This window comes from Passer domesticus, chromosome Z (assembly GCF_036417665.1).
Source record: "Passer domesticus isolate bPasDom1 chromosome Z, bPasDom1.hap1, whole genome shotgun sequence".
NCBI classification, from domain to species: domain Eukaryota; kingdom Metazoa; phylum Chordata; class Aves; order Passeriformes; family Passeridae; genus Passer; species Passer domesticus.
Genome location: NC_087512.1, coordinates 48,221,088 through 48,244,323, shown reverse-complemented (window position 1 = coordinate 48,244,323; position 23,236 = coordinate 48,221,088). Strand labels below are relative to the sequence as shown.

General features: G+C 48.4%; 1 protein-coding gene and 1 long non-coding RNA gene across 4 annotated transcripts; one reads left to right on the top strand and one right to left on the bottom strand.

Moving 5' to 3' along the window:
• Positions 1–5,166: 5,166 nt before the first annotated feature.
• LOC135291058 (uncharacterized) lies at positions 5,167–10,806 on the bottom strand. 2 transcript variants are annotated; one of them, XR_010353923.1, is made up of 3 exons: positions 10,432–10,806; positions 6,896–7,009; positions 5,167–5,979 (listed from the first exon to the last, which is right to left on the bottom strand). It is a non-coding gene; the product is annotated as an uncharacterized LOC135291058 (long non-coding RNA). The 2 variants fall into 2 exon arrangements; XR_010353922.1 differs by lacking the exon at positions 5,167–5,979 and having other exon boundaries at positions 6,547–7,009.
• A 99-nt stretch (positions 10,807–10,905) lies between these two features.
• Positions 10,906–20,442, top strand: LOC135290779 (serine/threonine-protein kinase PAK 3-like). 2 transcript variants are annotated; one of them, XM_064404714.1, is made up of 9 exons: positions 10,906–11,107; positions 12,011–12,048; positions 12,450–13,637; positions 14,584–14,647; positions 16,524–16,572; positions 17,702–17,814; positions 18,338–18,455; positions 19,094–19,193; positions 19,626–20,442. In XM_064404714.1, exons 3-9 carry the CDS (start codon positions 13,400–13,402, stop codon positions 19,859–19,861), a joined length of 918 nt encoding a protein of 305 aa, XP_064260784.1. In that variant the 5' UTR covers positions 10,906–11,107; positions 12,011–12,048; positions 12,450–13,399; the 3' UTR covers positions 19,862–20,442. The 2 variants fall into 2 exon arrangements, with proteins under 2 accessions (XP_064260784.1, XP_064260783.1); XM_064404713.1 differs by having other exon boundaries at positions 10,906–12,048.
• Positions 20,443–23,236: the final 2,794 nt, after the last annotated feature.

Genomic DNA, 23,236 nt, shown 5'->3' with positions numbered 1-23,236 from the left:
TCTACGCCGTCATCTGTGCACGGGCAGGAAGGAACAAGGGTAGCTCAGGCTACAAAGGTCCCTGTCCTGCTGCTCCAGTTGCACAGCACTGTGGAGTTAAAGGTGGTGCTGAGCACGCTGAGGGGAACAAGGACCCTGGGTTTTAGAAAAGCCAGCTTGAGTATGCTCTTCCATGGCAAGCATCCACCAAGGGCAGAGGAGCTTGCGATGCTGGAAGTTCTCACCAAGAGCTTCCTGAAAGTACAGCAATGCTCCATGCATACACAGGGACAGGAAGAGGGCAGAACCAGAGACCATGGTGGCCTAACAGTGAGCTCTGGGTGTGACTCAAAGCAAATGAAGCAGCAGCAGAGGCGCGAGCGTCCCAGTGGCCACAGCGCTGTCAGGCAGTGCCTGCAGGCTGGGTGCGCTTCTGGCAGCTCTGCTCTCCCCACAAGTGAGGAATTGCAGCCCCTGCCTCAGGCCCAGTCAGAAAGCCAACCAAGTGAGACCAGAGGCAGGGGACCTTCCCAGCTCTCTTGGGCATGGCTGCAAAACAGCCACTGCGTCTTCCTGTGCCCGTGTTTGGGGTGTGCTGAGCCCAGAGCCGGCCAGCTTGTGCTCTGCTGTGCCAGGAGCGCTCTGGGCGGGCAGAAGTGCTGTGTGCACAGCGCAGCGTCCTGCAAGGGGCTGACCAGAGCCTCCTGCGGGAACAGGGCTCCGCTCCCTGGCTGGGAACAGCCTGCTTTTGCTGCCCTGAGCGCAGGCAGGAGTTCAGGCACGTGCAGAGGCAGCGGGCAGCTCGTGTTTGTAGGGGCCCGGGGCTGCGCGCCCAAAGCGACACGTGGGCGTGGGGAAGGAAGTGACACAGAGCTGGGGGAGGGAAGATGAGCTCGAGCTGGAGTGCCTGTGCTGCAAGGAGCAGAAGGAATTCAGCCTTGCCAGGGTTTCTGACATTTGTGTTGGTGTTCCCTGGGAAATGCTGACATTTGGGGAAGTGCCTTTGGAGGAGAGGAGCTTGATTCTCAAGGCAACTGCTTCCCCAGGAGCCCCCAGTGAGGTAGGTGCAATTACAATCTGCACCCCAGCTCATGCTCAGTATTTACTACAATCTTAAATAACAATAAAGTCAAACACAACAGATGACTGATGTTCCTACCTTCTGCTTCCCAAACACAGCCAAGGGTGGCAGCAGCTACAGCTCCATTCTCCTGAGCTCACAGCGCAGCGCAGCTGCTCCAGCCACACCAGCACGGGACTGGCCGCAGGTTGTACAGCCCGTGCCTGAGCCAGGATCAAAGCGCGTTTCCTCTCAGGTAATGGGAGCCCCGCGCTCTTCCACAGGAGAATGAATGTCAAGAATGCCAGAGCAAATTGAAGTCTCTTGAGCCTGGTGAAGGTGAAATCTGCTTCTGTCCTTGTATAGAGCTATGGGTTTGTTTACATGGCTTCTCCTTCCCTTTTCTGCCTGGCTTTCTCACCTGCAGTTTTCCATAGAAAAGTGAAGCCATAGGTGGAATAAATAGACTCCACAACCTGATGTAGTTATGAAGTGGGTCTGTATTGTCAGCACCGGGCACAAGTGAGATAGCTCTCCTGAAAACTTGTGCCCTGAGCCCTGGTTTGAGCCCCATCTTTTATTCACAAAGGTGCTCCATATACATGACATTCAACCCCTGGCCCTGCCTGTCCTCGCCTGGCATGATAATTAGATCCATGCCCTTCTGAGCATGCCTTGTTCATGGTGGGGGTGACATAGGAGTCTTTGGTGGTCTCTGAGGCTGAAGATTGTGGTCATCCGTATGGCTGAACTTTTCAACTTTTCTCCTTTGTGCGTGTGCTTTGGTCCCTTGGTGCTTATCTGAGTACGTCTCTCAGTCTTGATGAGCTTGGAGAGAGAGAGGAGCCCTTTATCTGGGTTTCTGCATCCTTGGTCTTCTCCCAGTATTGTTCTTTATGCAAGAAGCTTCTAAAATTGGCGTTTTTCTATTCTATAGAAAACCTCTATAGACAGAGGTTTCTTAAGTAAATGGTTAAAATTCAACACATAATTCTGCAAGCTAAAATTTAAATGCTTAATTCATATTGCTAACTCAAGGGAGTTCCAAAAATCTCTCTTTCAAAAGCAACAAACCTTTGAAAGGTTCAACCTCAACATAACTGTGATCCTCAATCAATACCTCCATCTTCCACTTGCTTAAACTCTCTTTGTCCTGGGCACTCTGTATGGCCTTTTTCCTGGAAGCTCTCTGGCTGTCTTGAATGCTTATGGAGTAAAACGTAATCCCTGATCTATTTTCAACTCTCTGCACAGACAGAGACTGCTGGAAGGGAGGTAGGACTGGTATTGGGGACCTGGCAGCTTGTCCAGGAAACAAAATGATTGAAATTATGGCAATGTGGACAAGGCATGCAAGTCCAGGTGGTAAGCTCAAACATGCAAGTACTTGCAGTTTCCCCTCAGTACTTGACAGTTTAGGGGTATGGTCTCTTCTTATTTCTGTCTCTTAATCCTCAATCCTTGCCACACTCCTTCAACATCTTTTGCATTGTGATCTTCCATGTTTTCTCCCTCCCTTCTTCTTTCTGTGACTTTCTGTACATGACAGACAATCTGTCATACACTGTCAGCTTGCTCAGTCACCCGAGCAGTGATAATGATGGTGTAGAAATTGTAGTGGCACAGTAGGCAAACGCGTCATGCTTCTGTGTGCCCTCTGCAGGCAAAGCTGCTTCCCAAAGCTTCAGTCAAACTTGGAACAAAGGCTTGTCACCACTGCTTTGTTGTGGTTTATGCATTGATGGAGCAACACTTCTGTCTCAGCCCGCTTAAGCCACTGCAAAGCTGGAATTGTTGCTTTAGCAGCAGATGTGATGGCAGGGTTCTTACTGCTCCATAGTAAGAACTCTGCAGTTCTTCTAGAAGAGGTTTGTGATCTTTGTGCAATAAGAACGATGCCTTAAACTGCTGCAGTGCAAGTCATGCACTCATGAGATGTGTTTTCAGACACAGGTATTTCTAGATATGCCTAGTGAGTGGCCTCCTGGGGAGCAGGGACAAACGAGGAAGGAAAGTGGGCTGATAAAACATGCTTCTGCTTCAAAAAAAAGCCATGACTTCCCTTCACAGAGAAGGATATAAAATTGTTCTTGATTGGCCTGAAGGGAATAAACAAGTCTCTCTATGTCCTGATCTTTTACTAGTCTGAAATTGTTCAGAAAGATTGTAATTTTTTTTTTTTTTTTTTGGGGTGGGGGGTTGGGGTCTGCATTTCAAGCCTGTTCTCCCAGCAGTCAGGGCCCTGCACAGCTGCTGTGGGTGGGGCAGGTGCTCAGGTAATTACCAACAGGTGCTTGGTAATTACTAACAGCCAGGTGAGAAGTTGGCTTGTGCCTGGTTGAGGGCTTGAGGACTGTGGTGAGAGAAGGGCCAGGGAGTGGAGTGGAAAATACTATTTACACAAGCAGGTATAGGTGGATGTCTGGGGTGTAGGTGGGATTTAACTGGTTTTGGTACTGCATTTATGAAGAATTGAACATTTAACTCTGAGATAGGACTATTTAGTTGCTACTCTAAATGCTGGGTTTACTGACATGGAATGTAGTTTCTTTGTATTTTGCTCTGAGAGTGTCTCAACAACATTGAAGTCCAATTACAGTCGTCATAAACACAAGTTAATATCTTCCTTTTTGTTGCAAACAGAAGCTGAAAGGCCCAATGGATCTTGCATTCAGTAATGTACACATTTCTAAAAGAAGTGCCTCTCTCCTGTTCCTGTGGCTGGCTGGTCTCTTCAGGCTAGAAAAACATTTCTGGGAGCATTTTCTTGCTGCTCCAATATCTCTATGCCCTTGGAACCTGATGCAAATACTGCATGTTTCTAAAATTATCTCTAGGCCCTTCCATTTTCTACTTTGCACCTGTCACCTAGGGGAGAAACCAGTCTGATAAGGTTTTATTTTTTGTAGGCCTCTCCAATTGCAGCCCATTGTATTTAGCTGCAAAATCCTAAATCATGCTATCAGGATACCTGAAATGGACACTGGTAGAGAGTAAAAAAACAATGCCTGATACAGATGCTATCAACTATTTTTAGTTCCTGACAGTCCAGTATTGCCCTTACCCAAGGACTGTTCTTGTTTTTTTCTCTTTTTCTCAGTTCTCAGTTCTGTGATGGCTGAGAAACAAAAATCCCAAGTAAGGGTATCCAGAGTAGATGGACATGATGAGAATTCGGGGCAAATTTGACCATACACTTGCCCTCCTCCATGGAAGATTGTAGTGGTGTGATTGCAATCATTTCTGCTGGTCAGTGTTTTTAGTGTTAACACAGCTCCCCAGGGAGCCAGCCAGATTTTATGACTCTCTTTGCAACTGAAGGAAAAAGAGAAGAAAATGTGTCTGTGGTGTTTTCCTGCAGCAGTTCCACATGCTATTTGTGGCATGTAACAATTAGCTTCCACACCTAGGAACTGCTTGTGCTGCAGTCTTAAGTGTGCTAGCTGTGAGAGCTGCTTCTGGAGAAAGGTGATTTCTATTACTGCTGTGTAAATTCTTCCTCCAGAATGAGAACAACCCAACAACTTCCTAGTTGCTTCCAGATGGTTGCATAAGGGTTTGTATTTGTACCCCTGTTCTTGGATGTTTGAATTCTGTAGTCAAGCTACCCAAAAGGTCCAAGAGCTGTATCCAAGCAAGGGTGTGTTTGGATGGTGGTCTGGGACAGGGAGTATTCTCCTCTGTAGTTAAAACTGGCCAAGTTTAAGCTTTTTAATTGACAGGCATTTTTAACTGGAAAAATAACAGTTTTTGAAAGAGAGAGTTTTGAAATCCCCATAGTACATAATGTAAACCTAGAGCATATTTTACAAGCTCACTTTGGGAACTGCTTGCAATTCAATGTTGCCTCCTGAGGTCTCTCAAGTTGTGGGTGTCTTAAAGAAGAAGAGAAATAGGAATTTACGAGAGTGGAAACAGAACTCCAGAACTTTTCACTACACCCGTCCTGTACCGAAGTGGCTGTTGTGAAAAATACAGCCAGCCCCATGAAACTTAGCAGTGTGAAGAGACTGCTGCACAGCATCAGCTGAACTTCAGTGTGTCTGAGCCAGTACTGCTGGCACAAATGCCGCCAGCATTATCTCTGCACCCTGGGACACTTCCCAGTTCCTGTGCCTTGACACTGCTTTCCCATGGGGCTGGGGAAGGCGTTTGGCTCTATGAACTGGCTGGTGCTGTGAAACAGGTCCATTTTTGCAGATGAGGTGATGGTGTGCACGTGTCCACATGTCTCCCTGCCTTAGTGCCCTTTGTGAGCTTCTTACTTGAGCTGGGATTTGTGGAGTGGTTAAAGCTTGCTGCCTTTTATTTCTTTGCTCCTATTCAGAGAAATGAGTTGTTGAAGTCCCTGAAATGTTCTGTTTTCATCCTTATGCAAGACAGTGAGGAATGCGTTCTTTTCATCCCTTAGGTAATTCTTTGCTTTATTATTGCATGCAGTGAGATAGGATTAGTGTGGGTTACAACAGTAAGAGAATATGGAATCAGACAACAATAAGCACAAGTGCAAAAGGTAAAAATAGTCTCAGGAATTAACCTAGTAGTTTGAGATTTCTATGAATATATAAAACACTTGCAACAATGCTTAAATCTCTTTTTCTTTCTGATAAAAAATGTATTTTCAAGTATTTTGCATACGGGATTCCCCTGGGATGTAAGAACTCGAAGCATTTCAAGTCTGCAGCTTCAGGAATGAAATAAACTTTTGACTCAAGGTGTCAACCTGAATAAACTCTGAACTACCCCACAGCAATTGCAAGTTATAGCTAATAATGATGGAATAAAACCACAATTGCTCTTTTTCCTCTTAGCATTTTCTCCCTGGTCCTATAAAGATTGGGTTTGTGCCTTGTTCCTTAGTTTGGTTTCCAAACCATTCCATGTCCTCAATAGATCTGGAGAACTGCCTCATGCGTAGGTCTGAAGAATCAGTTTTGAATCTAGGAAATTAAAGGAAGAATTGCACTTCATAAGCTTGGGCTTCTGGATTGAAAGCTTTAGATCATTCAAGTAGACATTGCTGAGTGTTCAACCTGGTCTGGCAGGCTCCTCTCTCTGAAAGGTGGGCAACTGAAACCTCTGTGTTTGCACAGAAAGGCAAGTTATAGGATAGCTGGGAATTGGCTCTGGCCAGCTGGTGTCCCAGGTGTCATCTTTAATAGTTGTTTTCTTATGTTATTAGTAACCAGGCCATTAGGCCAAGCACCTGTATTGTTTGGGGTTTTGGTTGGTTTTTTTTTTTAATTTTTAATTTTTTTTAATTTTTAAAAATTATTTGAGGGTTGGTCTGTTTGGTTTTGCTTCTGTTTGCTTGTTTTAGTTTTGGCTAGCTGCGTTGGCAGGTGGCTGTGAGTGCACTGTAGTACCCCCAGCGGCTGCCCAGCTCTGCTCTATTATGTTTCTTTTTCTTAGCCAGGTCTCATAAGCCCTCAAAAGAAATATAATACAGCCAAGGACAGCTTATGTATTACTTTGGGGGCATAAAATTAGCAGGATGACTTCTGCAGCAGTGTTAGAAACAAAAAGGTTTAATAAAAGGCATAATAACAAAGAGAAAAACTCGAGCCAGGTGCAGAGGTCTGCTCCTGGTAAAAACACCTCACAAAAGCACTTAGCTCTTTTCTCTTCTTTTTCTCCCTGATGGATCAAGCAGGACTTTTTGGCTTCTATCCAATTAGATGTCCTCAAGTATTTGGTGAAGTCCCTGAGGTCCCATGAGGTGGCTTTTCACCTAATCCTTGAGAGAAACTTTTGGCCTTCTTTCCTTTTTTCGGGGACAAAGGCTAGTTTTGCCACTCTGCCATTAGGGTGCACACTCCTACAGACATGGCTCTGTTTTCTTTCTTGCTCTCTTACCTCTGTGGCACTCAAAGCCATACTTGCTATTGTAGTCATTAGCTACAAGGTCCTGCTAGGATGGTTGACTAATTCAGGAACAAACAGCCATGCTGCCATACCAGGGACACTGCTCTGGAAATGGGCAGAAAGAGAAACCATTCAATGTTTTTCACTTTAGAAATGTTCCATTGCAGCTTTATCTGCAGCAGAGTTACATTTACTGTACTGTCCAGAGCTAACTTTAATCACATAATTTAGGAGTGTCCAGCTGTAAATCTCACAGCCATGGGATCAAAAGTCCTTTCCACTTCTGGTTAAGTGGCTCTCCTTTCTGGGTCTGGATGTACACCCAGTCTCCTGAGTAGTGAGGACATTCTTGAACATTCAGGCTTATTAGTGAGACCAAAACAACAAACTTGCATGATGATAAAAGCATTTTCTCCTAAGGGTTACAGATGCTCTAGCAGCAGCATTTCGGCCTCCAGCCTCTGGTGGCAGACAAGGCTCAATAGCCAGGGCTGCCAGAAGGAGGCAGGGCAGGAGCAGTTTGCAAAGCTTCCTTAAGAATCCGGGGAAACCGAATCCCCATTTAATCCCCATTTTCTTTCCAGAGAGCCTCTTGGGATATTTCAATCCACCACCTTCTATCAACAACCATAACTTTTTGGAGGTGGTGCCAAGATTTTGTTTTCTCAGTTTTGATCCTTAAATGTTGAAATAACTTACAACAACACAGACGAAGGTCAACGGGCTTCAGCTCTTTCTCATGCATTGCTTGGGGTTCTCTCCCCTGCAAGGGGTCCAAACTTGTCACATCACAGGTTGTTCCCCGGGCAAAAGACTAGGAATTTTCACCATGTGCTTCCTTCTCCAAAAGTTCTATTTCATTCCCCCAAATCCAAATTCGCAAAACATTCTCCATTTCCCTTTCTTTGCAATCATTGCTTATTTTCCCGTGTAGTTCAACCACTTCTGTTGCAGAATGAGGTAGCACTGCCAGACACTGCATCCTGATAAGCGAATTCCTTCTTTATCAGTGAGCAGGGCTTGGGATGAGGAGGGAAGAAGATTGGCTTTGCAGAGCCGAACCTCTCCTCCAGGGAGCAGAGGAAGGTGACATCATCTTCGGGGCATCCTACCTCTGTATTTTATAGGGGCTGGCGGAGTTTAGAGTGAGGGGCGGGGTTGGACTTTGAGGCATTAAAGCCCTCCCAAGGGCTGCAGGGCTGACCTTGCAGTCAGGAACACCCTGCTGTTCCTGGAGTCTGGAAAACACTGCTTCCAGACCTTCCCCAGCACTGTTAAATTGCAACTCTAAACCTCTCTGGCTTTGGAGGAACATGTTTAACTGATTTCTCATGGTTTGGGGGCTGGCTTCACCCTGGCATTCAATTCCTGCTCTGGCCTCAGGCTGGCTATTGTTTCAGGTTCTGAGGCAATTTGCAGCTGATGGGCACCATACAGCTCTGAGTCAAACCTCCATGCATATGGATACCACGCATGGTCCTTTACTGGGAGTTTTTAATTTTCTTCTACCAAATTTCATGTTTCTCCACAAGTAACTGTGGATGGTGCTAGTTCCTCTCCATCCCCATCTCTCTTTAGGGCTGGACAAGCTTTCTATATAAGCTTTTAGCAAGTGCGTCAGTGGAGAGCAGTTCAGATCAGTTTCTGCGTGGGATTCCATTACTTTTCTGCCAGAAAAGAGCAGCTTTGACTGAAAATTTATTTCTCCTTTGTTATGTCATGAACAGTTAATGCTGTATAAAAGGCCCAAGTCACCTCAAGAGTACCTGGCTTGCTGTGCCAATTAAAATGCAAGCATCCAAAAATGTTGCTCTGTGAGACACTTTAAAAGGACTTCAACTTGTTCATGTACTCTAAGTTAGAAAAGCAGGAGAAATACCGACGAGATGTTCTCAAGAGTTCGGAATAACATAAAAACCCTTGACTGGCAACGTTTGAAAATCAGAGAACTTTAAAGGCAAAAATAATTTAGAGCAGGATTCAATCAACATAAAACATTCCATGAAGGATTAACTTAGCCCATTTAACTTATAATCTCTGCAAGTTAATTTACATTTAGATTATTAAACCTGTTAGATTTTAAATTATTCAAAACTCTGAGAGGAGGGAAAAGGGAGAAGAAAGAGAAAGAGAGAATGACAGAAAAGAACCAACATAGCTATCACTCCAGGTTCCAGTGGTGTTCAGCTGATAGAAATTCCAAGAGGAGGTAGGGTCAAGACATGTGGTGGCCACATATCCCAAGGTAAATAGCCTTTGGCTCTCCTGGGGCCTTCCCCCACATGGGGCTCCCACTCACTTGGCCATTTAGGAGCTGGGTTAGGGGCTCCAGACACAGGTGTGGAGCATTGCCTCTGGTGTGCCAGGGATCAGCGGCCACTGCTGGGCTGGGATACAGGCCTGGGGGTGTGGGGCGTGCCGAGTGGAGCATCGCCTCACCAGAGCAAGGCTTGATCTGCCCCTTTCCCTACATACAAGCCCCTGAAGTGTTGAGCCAGCACTCTCTTCTAGTCCCTCACAGCAAGGTGTCCAGGTTCCTGTGCTTCTTGGCTGTCAAGACTCCACAGATTTGCAACTGGATCTTAAGAAACTTGGACATCTATTCCTTCCGAAAGCGGCTGCATGAGGCTTGTTTATACTTTCTAAGGCATTCCCTCCATTCTATGTCCTCTTCTTGAGGTGGTCCTTGTAAAGCCTCTCCTCTCTCCCCTTCTCCATGACAATGGAAAGGGACAATGGAGAAAACAATCGATGAGAGGTTAAAACTATTAGAGTTACAGTGTAGTGAGGAAATAAAAAGCAGTGCACAACAATAAGAAGAAAATTGTGCAAAAGGGGTACTGGCTTATGCAACAAAGGTGAAGTGTCACATGGGGCTGCTGAAACAAAGACAGGATGGCGAGGGCTTACAGAATGGTTCTGATGGTAGATGGGGGCTGCTGGTGCTGCCTGGAGCAGCTGTGCACCTGCAGTGGCAGTTTCCTGCTCCCTCTCTGCAGCAGGGATGGTGGCAGTGGTGATGGTGATGGGTGTCTCTCTGTCCCTGCAGAGCTCTGTTTGGCACTGCCGCTGCCATCAGTCTGCCACGCTGGGCATGTGTGTGGGAATGGGATCTGCCGCTTCGCTGCCTCTTCCTACCACCCTGCTGGGCTCCACTTGGCTTGGCTGGACTCACTTGGGATCAGTGTCACCACTCTGGCTTGCCTTGTTCTGCTGGAGCAGAAAAACAGTCCCACATGCCACCCTGGCCCTGATGGTTTCAGCTGTGTGTCAGAGCTGTCATTTCCATGCCACCCATCTCAGCCCCATCTCCTAACAAATACTGTGGAAGGACAAAAATGGGGGAAAAAATGGGGTGGTGCTTTGGTCCCAAGGCCTCCCTGCTAGAGTGAGTCAGACAGAACAATCCTCCTTGCATTTTCTGTCATGGCATTTCCCTGCTGAAATCACACCCATGGCTATGATGTAAAATGTTTTGAATATATAGTATTCAATAATATAATATACATACATACATATATACATACATATATATATATAGAAAGATCCATGACCATGTCTCTGTACCTAGGAGAAACCACTAAATGTAATTAAAGCAGTGCTTCTTCTCCTTGTTTTCTGATTTCTAGAACAAAGGAATAAGCCTTCTGGTTTTTGCTCAGCAGAAATAGCGGCCAAAGACCACTAATGTGGTTCCTCACATCCTGGTCCCTTCTCAGTGCTCAGCTTCTCAGTGTGGGCTCCAGGGGCTCAGTGTGTTTCTACTCTTAGATGCCTTGAGCAACAGGTGATGGACTAGGAGGGCTTTGTGTGTTGCTTTGTAACAGAGGAGAACTTTGCAGGCTTTTTTTGGCATTAGGTGTAGAGAAGGTCTGGTTCTGTGCATGAATTCACAATCCAGCCTAGGGCGGCCGCTATTGTGATGTCAGCGGCCGCATCCCGGCGTTGTCAAGGCAAAGTTGTTGTGCCGAGGCCTGGAAGGGCTCAGTGTGCAGAGCAGCTCTGTGGCACTCTCACTGCGGGCGGAACCTGCTGATTGACGAGGTCTCTGCCAGCAGGACTCTGAGTATTTTTGCTTTTCCCCACAGGCGTTGTCTGCTGCAGACTTGAGCAGCGCTGCTCAAGCCATGGAGGGAGTGTGTGCTGCAGTTTGCACAGCTTTTTCCGTGGCTTATTCTGGGTACTTTCTCACCCACCTGGCACGTAAGTAGATATTGCAGCATATGGAAACCAAAGTGCCACCAGGAGGCCTTTGGTTGGGTAAAGCCACTGTCAACAGCTCCAGCCAAGAAGGAGGTGTCTCTAGCCAGCAGGGAGTGGGCAGCATTTGTAATGTGGCCTGCAGGGGCTCCGCTTCTCCCATGGCACAGCATGTGGTAATGGAGTCTGCAGTCCCCTCAGTTTGCTGGCTCAAGGAAGACAACTTCCAAGATAGGAAGAGTGGGAGAGCTTGTCAGGAGTCCTTGTAAAAGCTGTGCACTGCTCTCCAGGACTGAGGGAATGTCCCTCAGTTCAAGTCTTCTCTGCATTCCCTCATCCCAGCATGTGCCTGTGGAACTTGACACTTCCTGCACATTAAAAGAGCCATTTGTTCTGTAAAGAAATTACAGAATCAGCTCGGAAAAGGCCTCTGAGATAGACATTTCAGAGGAGTTCTTGTATGCTCCTGAACACAGGAGCTGTTCCCGTGCTGTGTCACAATAGAACTGCCACCATGGCTAAGGGGCACTTGGGTGAAGCTTTTCTGGGGAAAGCTTTTCAGTGGGCTCATGGCAATTGCTGCATGCAATCTCCTGAGAAAACTGAAGCACAGGAAAAGGAGGAGCTGTAGCTCCTGCTGGGTGGGGCAGAAGCACTGACTGTTACAGAACCACTGGGACTTTCTCAGTCCCAGGTTTCTATGGGTTGAGTGGCCAAAGAGGACAAAAGGTAGACATCAGGCAGTATTTTGTGCTGTTGATGTGCTTGCTGTGTGACACAGGGGTTGCAGCTGGAGTGATGTAGTGAAAGCAGAATGCTCTGTCTTTGGGTTGACTTTTTGGTGGGCTTGCCCAGCACAGGCAGTTTTCTTTCAGCATCTGGTTGTTTTTCCCTTGTGTGTTGCAGGTCACATCACCCATGCCTGGAGAGAATCCGGTCTTTGGGTGAGTGGGAAAGGAGCCTCTGGCCTTGGGAGCATTTGACAATTGTGGAGCAAGCTGTGAGCTGGGCCTGTTGCAGTCCAGTGCCAGCCTGGTTGCATGAATGAAAGTACAGTCCAGACTCTTTGCAGCAAGAGCAGCAGCAGCAGGAGGAGCCTGGGCTGTTTTCTGCAGTTCCTTTTCAGAGCTTTTAAGCAGCTGGAAGTGGGGTTGCCTGGTGCTTTAAGCCATGAGAGAATTTCACCTGCACAAGAGAGTGCAGTCCCATCTAATTGTCCCATTTTACTTGAGTTGGAGCAACTTAGAATCCCATTTCCCTACAGATGATTTCTCCTTAGTGCATCTGGGTCTAGAGCTGAATATAAAGAAGGTCATGTGTCCCTCATGCTGCTGTCTGTCTGCAGAGCCCAACACCAACCTCGGAGGCTCCTCTGGCTATGTGTCTTCCTGCGGAAAAGGCCAAAGAGGAGGAAGATGCTCCCCAAACTGCACCTGCTGCCACTGCAGGGCCTGAGCATCCAGCATCAGTAAGTGGCAGCTCTGGGTAGTGCTGTGGCTACAGCAAAGCATAGCTGCAAGTTTCTGATCAGACAGCACCTCCCGTGCCTGGCTGAAGATGGTGAGGGCTGGAATCATTCCAGCCCTTCCCCCAGTCAGTTAGGCTTGGAAAAGGGGAGTGGAACTTGGATTGTTCAGACATCTGAACAGTAGGCAGTAGGCACCTTCCTACTGTTCTGAAAGGGGCTGTGAATTTGTCTTAGCAAGAGACAAGAGGTAGCATTAAGATGTCTTTGGATGCTCCTGGGGTACAAGTGAGGCCCGTGGTGGCCAGTGGCTGTGCAGGCTCCCTGTCCCCTGTGAGGAGAGCAGTGCAAATATGCAGTTCAAAAGCTTGCAGGATATGAGGTGGCACTGTCCCCAGGAGGGACCTGGCCCTCCCCACAGAGCAGCTGTCAGTAGCTAAAGGAAGAGCTGAGCTGCAGCAGGGCCTGTAGCTGAATATAGGTAAGGTTGTGAATGACAGGTTCTTTCCTGTCCCTCGTGCTGCTGACTGTCCACAGAGCACAAGGGCAGCGTCAGCACCTGCTCTGGCTGCCTCTGTACCCGAGGAAGAGGCTGAAGAGGAGGAAGGTGCCAATGAACCTGGCCCTGCTGTCAGCCCAGGGCTGGAGCAAACAACACCAGTAAGTGCCCCCTTTGAGTAGCAGTGTCTTTGGTGTCATTTTGTCCGTCATGTAAAAGCAGCCTTGGGATTTTGTGCCTTGAGCTGTTGAAGCAAGCTGCACAAGCTGGGAGGTGAAGAGCCCTGGGTGTGGCCAGCAGTATCTTCCTAGGGGTGTGCATTTGAAATGAGATGGGAGGGGCATCTCTGCCAGGCACATTTGTGACCCAAATTCATTTCTTGTCCCAGAGCTCCACCTCCTCTGTCCTGGCAGCTGCAGGAGCTGCAGCTGAAGGCTGGGAAGAAGGCTCCAGTGCCCAGGCTGGAAGCTCAAGCACGAGCAGCTCGTGCACCTGGAGCACGACTAGCTCCTCTGGCAGCAGAGAGCAGCAGCGAGAGAGCACAGAGGACAAGTGCCTGGCCGTGCTGAGTAGGTCCTTTGTGATCCTTGTGTGCCGGAGCGGTGCCTTGTGTGTGCGTGTGTCGGCATGAGCTGTCCCACCTCCTGCTCCTGCTCAGCTGAGTGCCAGGTCCTGAGGCCTCCACACAGGACCTGTTGTTGTGCCCTGAGGTGGTGAGGGATCAGCGGGGTGTTGCTCCTGCCTCTGAGAGCAGCTCGGCCTGGTTTGGCTTTGCCTGAGCTTCCCTGTAGGCAAAAGGCCAAGCAGAGCTTGCTTCTGGCTGAGCAGGAGGCTGTGACCTCGCGAATGAGTAGGCCTCAAGGAGCTCCTGCGGGGCCCAGCTGCTGTGGGCACGGCCAAGGTCATCTTCAGCACTCAGCCTGTCCTAAAGGCTGAGGGGCCTCATTCCTGAGGCCATCACAGTAGCTTATAACATGAGCTGCTGCTCCTGAAAGGCTGAAGGGCATTGTTTAGGCAAAGTCCTGCTTAAAGCTGGACATCTGGGCTCTGCTGGAAGCACACTATTCTTCCTGTTCTGGAGAGAGCAGCTGATGATAAAAATTGATGCCAGAACCCAAGATGCCTTTGATGTTTGCAAGGATGAAAGCTTGTGTTGAATGTCACGGAGTGTTCATTGCCAAGAACAGGAAGGTTTTGTTTTTCCTGCTGCCCTTAATGTTTCTAGAAAACAATCATTTCTCTTGGTTAGAGTTTTCTGATCCCTGTCTCCTCTGACTGTTTCTCCATGTGCTTAGATTGCAGTTTAGACTTTTAGTTTAGTGCAGGCCATCTGCGCTGCAGGGCTGCTTGTCTTGCTGCTGCTGTTTTTGAGGTGGTGCTGGTGCGGTGGTGTTGTTGTTTCCCGACTGACTGAGTTGAGAGGGCCCAGTGTCCCAGAGAGTGGGGCTGCCTTTGTGATCTGCTGCAGGGTGTGATCTCTTTTGAAGTGAGCATCTTTCCTTGGGCTTTTTACAGAGATGCTGGTGAGCAAGGGAGATCCTGAGGCGAAATACACAGAAGTGGAAACTCTTGGCAAAGGGTGAGTGCAGCCACAGTTCCTTCTTCAAAGGGAGGAGCTGTGCATTTTGCTGGTGTCACATCTCCCTGGAGTGACAATCTCCAAAGCTGCTCAGACACTGCGTTAAGATGATGCCTGGTGATCTCTCAGTGCTGGCCAGCATTTATAGCTGTGGTCTAAAGGCACAGCAGAGACACCGGGATGCTGACAATGTCTTTCCTGCAGCAAAGAGCAGCACCTGGCAGATCTCCTGTCCCTCAAGTGTGTTTGCACCTGTTTGCCGCTTTTTGTAGGAGAAATAATTTTTGAGTGTCTCAAAATAATACAAAATACGTGGGAATGAAAGGAGGAGAAACCCCATTGCCTCAAAGGTCAAGTTAGCTATCAGGAAGCAGCTCTCGGTAACATTTCTTTCCTGTATTTTGCTGAAAACAAGATTCAGTGGTCAGGATGACCACCACCTAGTCTAGAAGCCAAAAGCAGAAATGAAACAGCACCTCTCTTTTGTGACTGAGGTGGCAAAAGACAAAGCTTCAGGGGAATGCCCAGTGCCAATGCACTCTAGAGTAGAAGGCATCATTTGCCTGATGGCAGACCCCTCATGGATCCTGTGGGGTTTAGGCCTTTGCTGCAAAGAATCCACCAAGCTGTTCCCCTTGAAAGCCAGCTCTGCTGACTGTAGATGGGATTGATTTGCAACATTTTCTCTGTACCATGTGTCCTGGTTTAGGGCAATTTTGGGAGGAAACCTCCCGACAGGGCCCCTCCCAAAAGGAAACCCACATGGCCACTGCCCCCAGCCGGTGTGGGAACAATTTCCTTGGAGATAAGTGGAAAGAAGTTGTTTATTTAACAGGCAAAGCACTCCCCAGCACACAAAATGAACAATACTGGATGTCAAAACTCATTTGCTGCTCTGAAGAGATGGCAAGTTCAGAAAGTCTCTCCTGGGGTTTGTCACTGTGTTATCTGTCCCTCCAGTGCTGGGAAAGGCTGCAGAGTAGGCCCTGGTGGGCTACAAAGTGTGAGCTCTCGATGTTTTGCCGGGTCCCAGTCTGGAGCAGGTTTGAATGGTTCCAAGAAAAGAGAAAGAAAAACAGTAAAGGGAAAACTCAGACTGCCTTAGCTAGCTAAACTAACTAACTAACTAAAAAGCAAAAGGAGTGTGGTGCTCTACCCCAACTGTGCCCAGACAACAACACTGGAGTTCCGTGTTCCAGCAGACTGCGGGGCAGAGTGCAGTTGATAACAAAACTCTGTGCTCCCTCTTCTCCTGACACCTACTGTCTGATCCAATCTTGGAGGCACAGAATATAACATCCAGCATAAACAGAACATGTGACTGGGGGTGCAAGCATCATAACATCACCCCAGAACAGAAGCCAAATGTACAAGAAGTCACCAGAAAAGTAGAGTCCTTCCAGTGTCAGGTGCACTGAAGAGAAGCAGCTGCCAATGGTTCTGGACCCAGAGCACAGCTGTCTAAGGATCCTGTGTTTTGAGGACTTCTCCATTTGTGTGTGCAGCAAGGGAAGCCTTTGCCTGCTCTGGCTGTGGCTGGACACTATTTTCCTTGCAAGCTGGAAAAGGAATCTGTGTCTAGAGGATTTCCTCCAATGGCTGTTACAGGGCTTCAGGCTTCTCAGAAGGCCTGAGTGGTGGTGCTTGAGTTTGGCAGACAGACTCCATGGAGAGATGTGAGAAGACCCAACTGGTAAATTCCTGGAAGAATCAGACACATGCACAGATAGAGAAAAGAAAAAGGAGAAAAGACCCAGAGAAGAATCTGTCGTGTTCCACTTACTGTTTGCCCAAGGACTTTTTTCCCGTTGGACTGCAGTGTTTTGCACTTGCAGGGACTAAAGGATATCTTTCTCTGCTGCTGTTTTGTTTCTAGGGGTTTCGGCACCGTGTGCATGGCAGTGGAGTCTGCCACAGGAGAAGAGGTAAGCGTCAAGCAGCGCCGCAGCTTCTGCAGCTCTCGAGTGCCCTCCCCTCTGCTGTGAGCTGTGGCTGAGCTTTGGGTCGCCAGCAGAGCTTTGCTGCAAAGGGAAATGGAGTGCAGAGCAGTGACTGGCTGCCAAATACAGTGGGGACAGATTTTGTCCTTCTCAGCTGCCCCAGGGGATGCAAGGAGGCCAAGCGGTATTGTTCAGAGGAGGACACGCTGGCTGGGTCTAAGTGCCCAGGTGGTGTCTCAGAGCATGGCACTGCTCTTTGGGGCTGCAGGGTTCCTGAATTCTCATTTCTGGCTGTTAGCCAATACATGGGAATCGTGCTGGTAGTTCTGTAGCCACCTGCAGTGCTGCCCTTGGGATCTGTACTTAGAGAGAGAGAGGTCTGCAAGGAGTCTGTCAAGGGCCTAAGCCCTGCTCAGAGCCTGGTGTACATCCCTAGAGGATCCAGGCTTGGGTTATTTCTTTTTACAGTCAGGCAGTAATTGCAAATATCAGTGGTGTGAAGTAAAGTATTTTAGTGGAATGAAATGCAAATTCATGAAGTGAGGAAGTGCTAGGATTGTCTATTTTGTCCTTAATGATGGTTTCATCATCATGGCATTTTTTCTGTGAAATATGTAGGGTTGTATTTCTTAGGGGGAATAACCCTCAGGATGATTTTAGGACAGCATTGTATCTGTCCTGTCTGTAAGAGTTTGCTTTGTAGTTGTGCAATGGAGAATGCCAGTGGTTGCTGGAGGAATGATCAAGCCCCCTAGAAGTGCCCAAGGTTTCCCAGCACTTTTGCTCCATTTTTACTGGCACAAAATGGCTTCCTGCTTGCAAGAGGTGTGTCAATGACAATGGGAATGATAAAGTAAGGCCCTGGGGGAAGACGGTGGGCACAGTGAGTGTTGTTAGAGCTTTGAGGTGGAGAGCTCAGACCCTGTTTACAAGGCAAAGGGTATCTGTCTCTCTGTCCAGGGAGGTGCCCAAGCAAGCAGTCTGATGTCCAGTCACAGGGCAGTTTGGCCCAGCCCAGCTGGGCTACGGTCATCCCATAATCACTGTCTCCATCTTCGCCTTGTGGACGTGTGCCACACACTTCTTTGGTTCATGGTTTTCCATGTTGTTTTAGGTGGCCATCAAGAAAATTAGTCTCCTGCAAGAGAGCAGCAGTGAGCTGTGCCTGAATGAAATCCAGGTCATGCGTGGCACTAAGAATGCCAACCTTGTGAACTATGTAGACAGGTGAGTAGTTCTGCTGTCCTGCCATGAAAGGTCATTCACATCCTGCAAGCCAGAGGTTCAACCACTCCTTTGGGTGCTGGCAAAAGTGGATGGAGCTGTTAATTCCTGTTTCTGGGCTGATTTACAGCATCTTGGAAGGAGATTGCATTGGGGCTGCATTAATCTTTCCTGGCATACCTAGTGTGAAGGGCGCTTTCAAAGACAGGACTGGGCCCTGTCTTACTGAGCCAACAGCCTCCAAGTTCCTGTCCTCTCTCCACATTGTTTTGTTGGGTTTGGGGTTTGATTTTTCCCCTGGGTTTGAAGTGCTAACAAAGCACTGTCTATTGTATTTCCCTTGGCCTGTTGCATTGGTGTGGATACCGAGCTGTCTTTTACACTGCACAGAGTTCAAACCCTGTAGAGCATAGTGAATGACTACTCACTTCCTCCTGTGTTCCTCTGAGAGAGACACAGAAACAAGAATCCACCAGGTCATGTAAGTGCATGCCTTAATCTGCATGCTGTTGTTTCCTCCTTTCAGCTACCTGGTGGACGAGGAACTCTGGCTCGTGATGGAATACATGGACGGAGGTTCTTTACATGATGTCATCAGGGAGACTCACATGGCAGAAGGAGAGATAGCAGCTGTCTCTCGGGAGGTAAGGGATGGCGCTTGTGCTTCCCATGGCTTGGTCGGGATGGTCCTTCCAAATGGGTGATAAGGAGAGGAGAGATTTCATCTTCCAAGCCTTTCTCTTATGTCCTTGGCAGTAGCAAGAGCATCTGAAGTGCCTGCCAGTGTCCCTGCCCTTCTTCTAGCGTGTTTGTGTTTGCCTCTCTAAACACTTCCCTGGTGCCTGTGTGTGCTGCATTCCTTCCCTGTAAGGGCAAATGTGATGGTGGCGCAAAGTGAAGCAGGGGGCAAAGACAAAGAGATACTCACAGGACTCTCCCAGAGCTCAGCCTCAAAGGAGAGCCTTGCACCCAAAGTGGTGTTTGCAAAGGCATCCACTGCTGTCTGGCTGGAGAGAGCACAGCCACTGCAGCAGGGCTCCTTCAGCCTGTGTTTGCCGGGCACTGGCCAGAGGAACAACTGCCCCTTCTCTCTCAGAAGCAAACACACCCTCACTTAGAAAGGCACTGCTGTCCTCGTGGTGGAGCAGCAGGCTCTTGCCCTTGCCAGCAGCCTGTCCTGCCATGGCTCACCATCCCCCAGGAAGTCAGTGTTTCAGATGTGCCACTTCCCTGCCTGTGGGATGAAATCCACTTAGGCTCGTGTTTCTTTTTCCTCTCTCAGTGCCTGCAAGGCCTGGATTTCCTGCACTCCAATCAAGTGATCCACCGCGATATCAAAAGCCACAACATTCTCCTGGGCTTGGATGGATCTGTCAAGTTGGGTGGGTGTTGCTGGCCAGGCTCAGCCGTGGCGGGCTGCGGTGTGGGGCTGCCTTTGGGTGGCTGCCAGTTCCCTGCAGAGGGGCCTGTGGCAGTGCAGGCTGCCCTGCTGCAAGCACAGAGCACAGCCACAAGGTGCAGAGAGGTGTTGCTGGGAAGAAGGGCCCAGGAGTGGCTTTGGGTTGTGTGTGTCCCTTCCCAAGCAAGGCAGTTTCAGTCTAATAGCTTCAGGGACTAAAAGCCACTGCCTGAAACTGGGGACTTTTGCTAAGTGGCCAATTCCTTATTTCCTCGGCTGCAGGCTGAGGAATGGCTGTATGGCCCCTTTACAGCTGGGTTCCACACTGCCTTCTTGGACGTTGGTACAGTGGGGATTTCTTTTGTTTGCTTTCCTAATTCACGCTGGCTTGATCAGAGTGGTTTTTCCTCCTCAGCTGATTTTGGCCTTGCTGCTCAGCTCACTGCTGAGCAGAGCAAACGGAGATCAGCTGTTGGGACTACTTACTGGATGGCGCCAGAAATTTTCACCAGGAAGCCCTATGGCCCCAAAGTGGACATCTGGTCCTTTGGAATTGTGGGGATCGAGATGGTGGAAGGAGCGCCTCCGTACCTGATGAAAACCTCCCGCACGGTACGCTGCAGCTGCTTTCAGATACTGCTGTCACCCTGACAAAATCTGCTCCCATCCTTCTGCCTGGGAAGCTTGCAAACACCTGAAAATGATAGGTTCCAGGCTGCACAGTCTCTTGTGCTTCTTGGCCAGATCATCCCCTTGCCATTTTTGTGCATGAACAACACCAAAAAATCGTGATGCCTTTTGCTTGGCAGAAGCTTTGATCAGGGAGCAGGGAGCAGTGCTGAGCTGCATTTTGTGGAATAATCCTTGGAAATAGTAGAATAAGATGGAAGTCCTTCTTTTAAAATGCCTGAAGAGGTGGTGTCAGTGCTCAGAGAAGCAAAGTGTGCTGTTGCTGATGGAGCTGCTGCTAATTCCAGCAGCCAGTGAAATCAGGGGTCAAGGCAAGAGCCTTTGCATATTGGACTGGCTATGGCTGCCGCTGGCTTTGGGTTGTTTTAGTAGGGCTAGGGAGTAAAGTGCCACTGGAGAGTGGAGCTTGTCCAGTGGGGTCTGTGTGAGGAGTTTGGGGTGCGAAGGAGACAGGTAGAGTGTGGCATTTCCTTCTTCTCTAGGTTCAACAGCTGATAAGCACCGGGGCCCCCCCGAAGCTGCAGAAGCCCAGGCAGCAGTCGGCGTGGCTGCGAGACTTCCTGCACTGCTGCCTGGAGAGGGACGAGGAGAGGCGCTGGTCTGCCCAGGAACTTCTGCAGGTAAAAGGCAAAGCGGCTGCACGTCCTGGATGTGCAGACAGCATTGCACAGAATGCCCTCCTTTCTGTATCTTTCTGGTAGCCAGAGAAAGCCTGTTTCAGCCTGTGGGGAAAGTAGAAGTTCATTGCTTCTTTTTCTCTTTGGGCAGCATCCGTTTGTTACATCAGCCAAGCCGACCTCCACCCTGATGCCTCTGATCATGGCCACACAGCAGTTTATGTCTGGCAGGAGATACTAGCCCTGGAAGAGGCCTTTGTTGTTGTTTGTAGTTTGTAGTCTGTAGTTTCTAGCTCGTAGTTTGTAGTTTGTTTAGAGTGAATAAATACTATAATAAATAAAATCTTCACAGTGTTGGAACTTCTCTTTGTTCTCACCTTGTGAATAGGCTCTAAATTTCTTCTGAATGGTCAGGTGTTTCTCCAAGGTGGGAAGACCCATGGATGGGGTTTGTGACATGGTTTGTTTGTGAGCAAAGGTCATCTTCCTTCATCGCCTCCAGGCCACAACCTCTTGTGGAGATACAGGCTTGCAGCTGTGACTAGAGGAGCAGAGCAGGACAGAATGGAGCCGAGCAGTGGTGTCACTGCTGGGGATGCTGCTGTGCCTGTGGTTGTGTTGCAGCTCTTGGGAAAGGTTGGGAGTGTCTGTGTTGCTGTGGGCAGAGGGGGAGGGAGCCAGGCTTCTCCACAGTATCAGGCACAGGTGAGTGTCCAGTGGGAAGGCAAGTTCTGCCATGGGAACTGAGGCCAACATGAGGGAGTGAAAACTTGTTCAGTTTGGATCTGTGTGAGCCACTGTGGACACTGCTAGGGGACTTCCTGGGGCTATGCCCTGGAACAATGTTCCCTAGACTTTAACCTCTCCCATGGAGTCCTGTTTTTCATTTCAATGTACAGTGATTATTGAAAATTATTGAAAATCATTTACTGTGTGATGTTTGGTGTTAAGTGACAGTATATTTGATGACATTTAAATTCAAATTTAGTTGCACAATATTTAACAGACTTCCTTTCCCAGTTTTCCTGTTGTACCCCTCACTTCCCTGAACCCACTATCCCTGAGAAGGAGAGGATGGGAGATGGAACCTGCTCAAGAGCACAGGTGAGCCACCAGTCATCTGCCATCTCCCCTCCTTTTCTGTCCTCTTGCCAGGACAGCACTGGCCATGCCAACCTGGAGTCTACCCTAACCCACTTTCTGACAGCCCTCAGCCCTACTCTTGCCTTCCTACTGTATTAGCCATTCCCCATTTTTGTTGTAATTCATGTTTTAGAGATCAAACTTACAATGAGATTTCACAATAAAACAGCCAGAGGACCGACTCTGTTGCCCCCACAGGAGACCTGTTCCTGGCCCTGCCAGAAGCTCCCCCACAGGCCAGTCTGCCGGGGTCGGCTGCCAGTGGTCTCTGCCCCAGCACGGGAAAAGGTGGTTCTGGGCAGGCCGCACTCTCGAAGAAGGAGTCTGGACTCTTGCTTTTCGGTCTTCAGTTGAGTTTATTGTTCCTTATCTACAAAGTTTTTCTGTCTGTCCAGCCGAGGTCTGATCAGCAAGACAGCCAAGGGCACTCTCTCCCGCCCATGGGGCGGTTGTCTCTTTTCTAGTGAAAACTACGTATAAGATATTTACCTTTAATTTCCAATACTTTTCGCCCTTGTTGGCAAGTGCACTTTCCCTATGAACCAATCCACACATGCCAACATCATCCTGAACGTGGATGCCAAGGAGAAGAAAGAAGAAGGACAGGACATGCCCAAATTCCTCCATCTTAGTACCCCTGACCCCCATGTACAGAATTTCAAAAGACAAGAACCCAACGGCCCTGCAATGAATGCAGTTAGTCTGCCCTCAAATCTGGAAAAAGGTCTTTAAAAAGAGATATTGACTGAAGTCTGTAGTGGGTGGTCCCCTGCTGTGGCTAAGTCACAGTCCAAGGAACAGTAAAAGACAGCAAAGGCAGCTCTTCAGGTCTGGTTGCCCCTTTGATATTCTCTGTTTCAGCTATGAAATGAGAATCTCTATCTGATGACATTGCAAAAGGAATTCCTAATCTTAGTAGTTTTTGTTTTATTATTACTTGAGGTGATTCTTAGGGTTGGGTTTTTTGTTTGTTTGTTTGGGGTGTTTTTTGTTGTTTGTTTTTTGTGTTTTTTTTGTTGTTGTTGTTGTTGCGGTTTTTTTGTTTTGTTTTGGTTTGGTTTTTTTTTTAATGACAAGAAAAAGCCTCTGGGCATGCAGAAAATGGGTCCACTAGACTGCAGCAGGATTCATGGCTGGACAAGGCCATGACATTCTCCTGTGGGAATTGGAGAACCTGGCCTGCAGTCTACAGAGTTACTCTGAAGACCATGTACTGTCCCCGGAACAAGACAGACCATGTGCTGTCCTCAAACAGATACACCAAGCAAGAAGGAGCATTGTGCCCAGATGAAGCCAAATGCCAAGCACACACAAGTGGGAACTGCTAATTTGGCACACCTTAGCTTAAAGATGCTTATGGTGTGACAGCCAATCAGTAATTAACATGCATGTGTGAATGCAGCTACTGAACCAAGGAGCATTAAGCATTAGTGGCGTGAGACAGTGTCTAGGGAAGGATAAATGTGCCAAAGTTGCTTAACAGAGCAGAACAGCATGTAGCCACAAGGGCTGTGAGTGTCGTTCCTCGGCCGACTCTCCGTGGGACCCTCTTCCCTTTGGCGCCTGTGAACAGGGA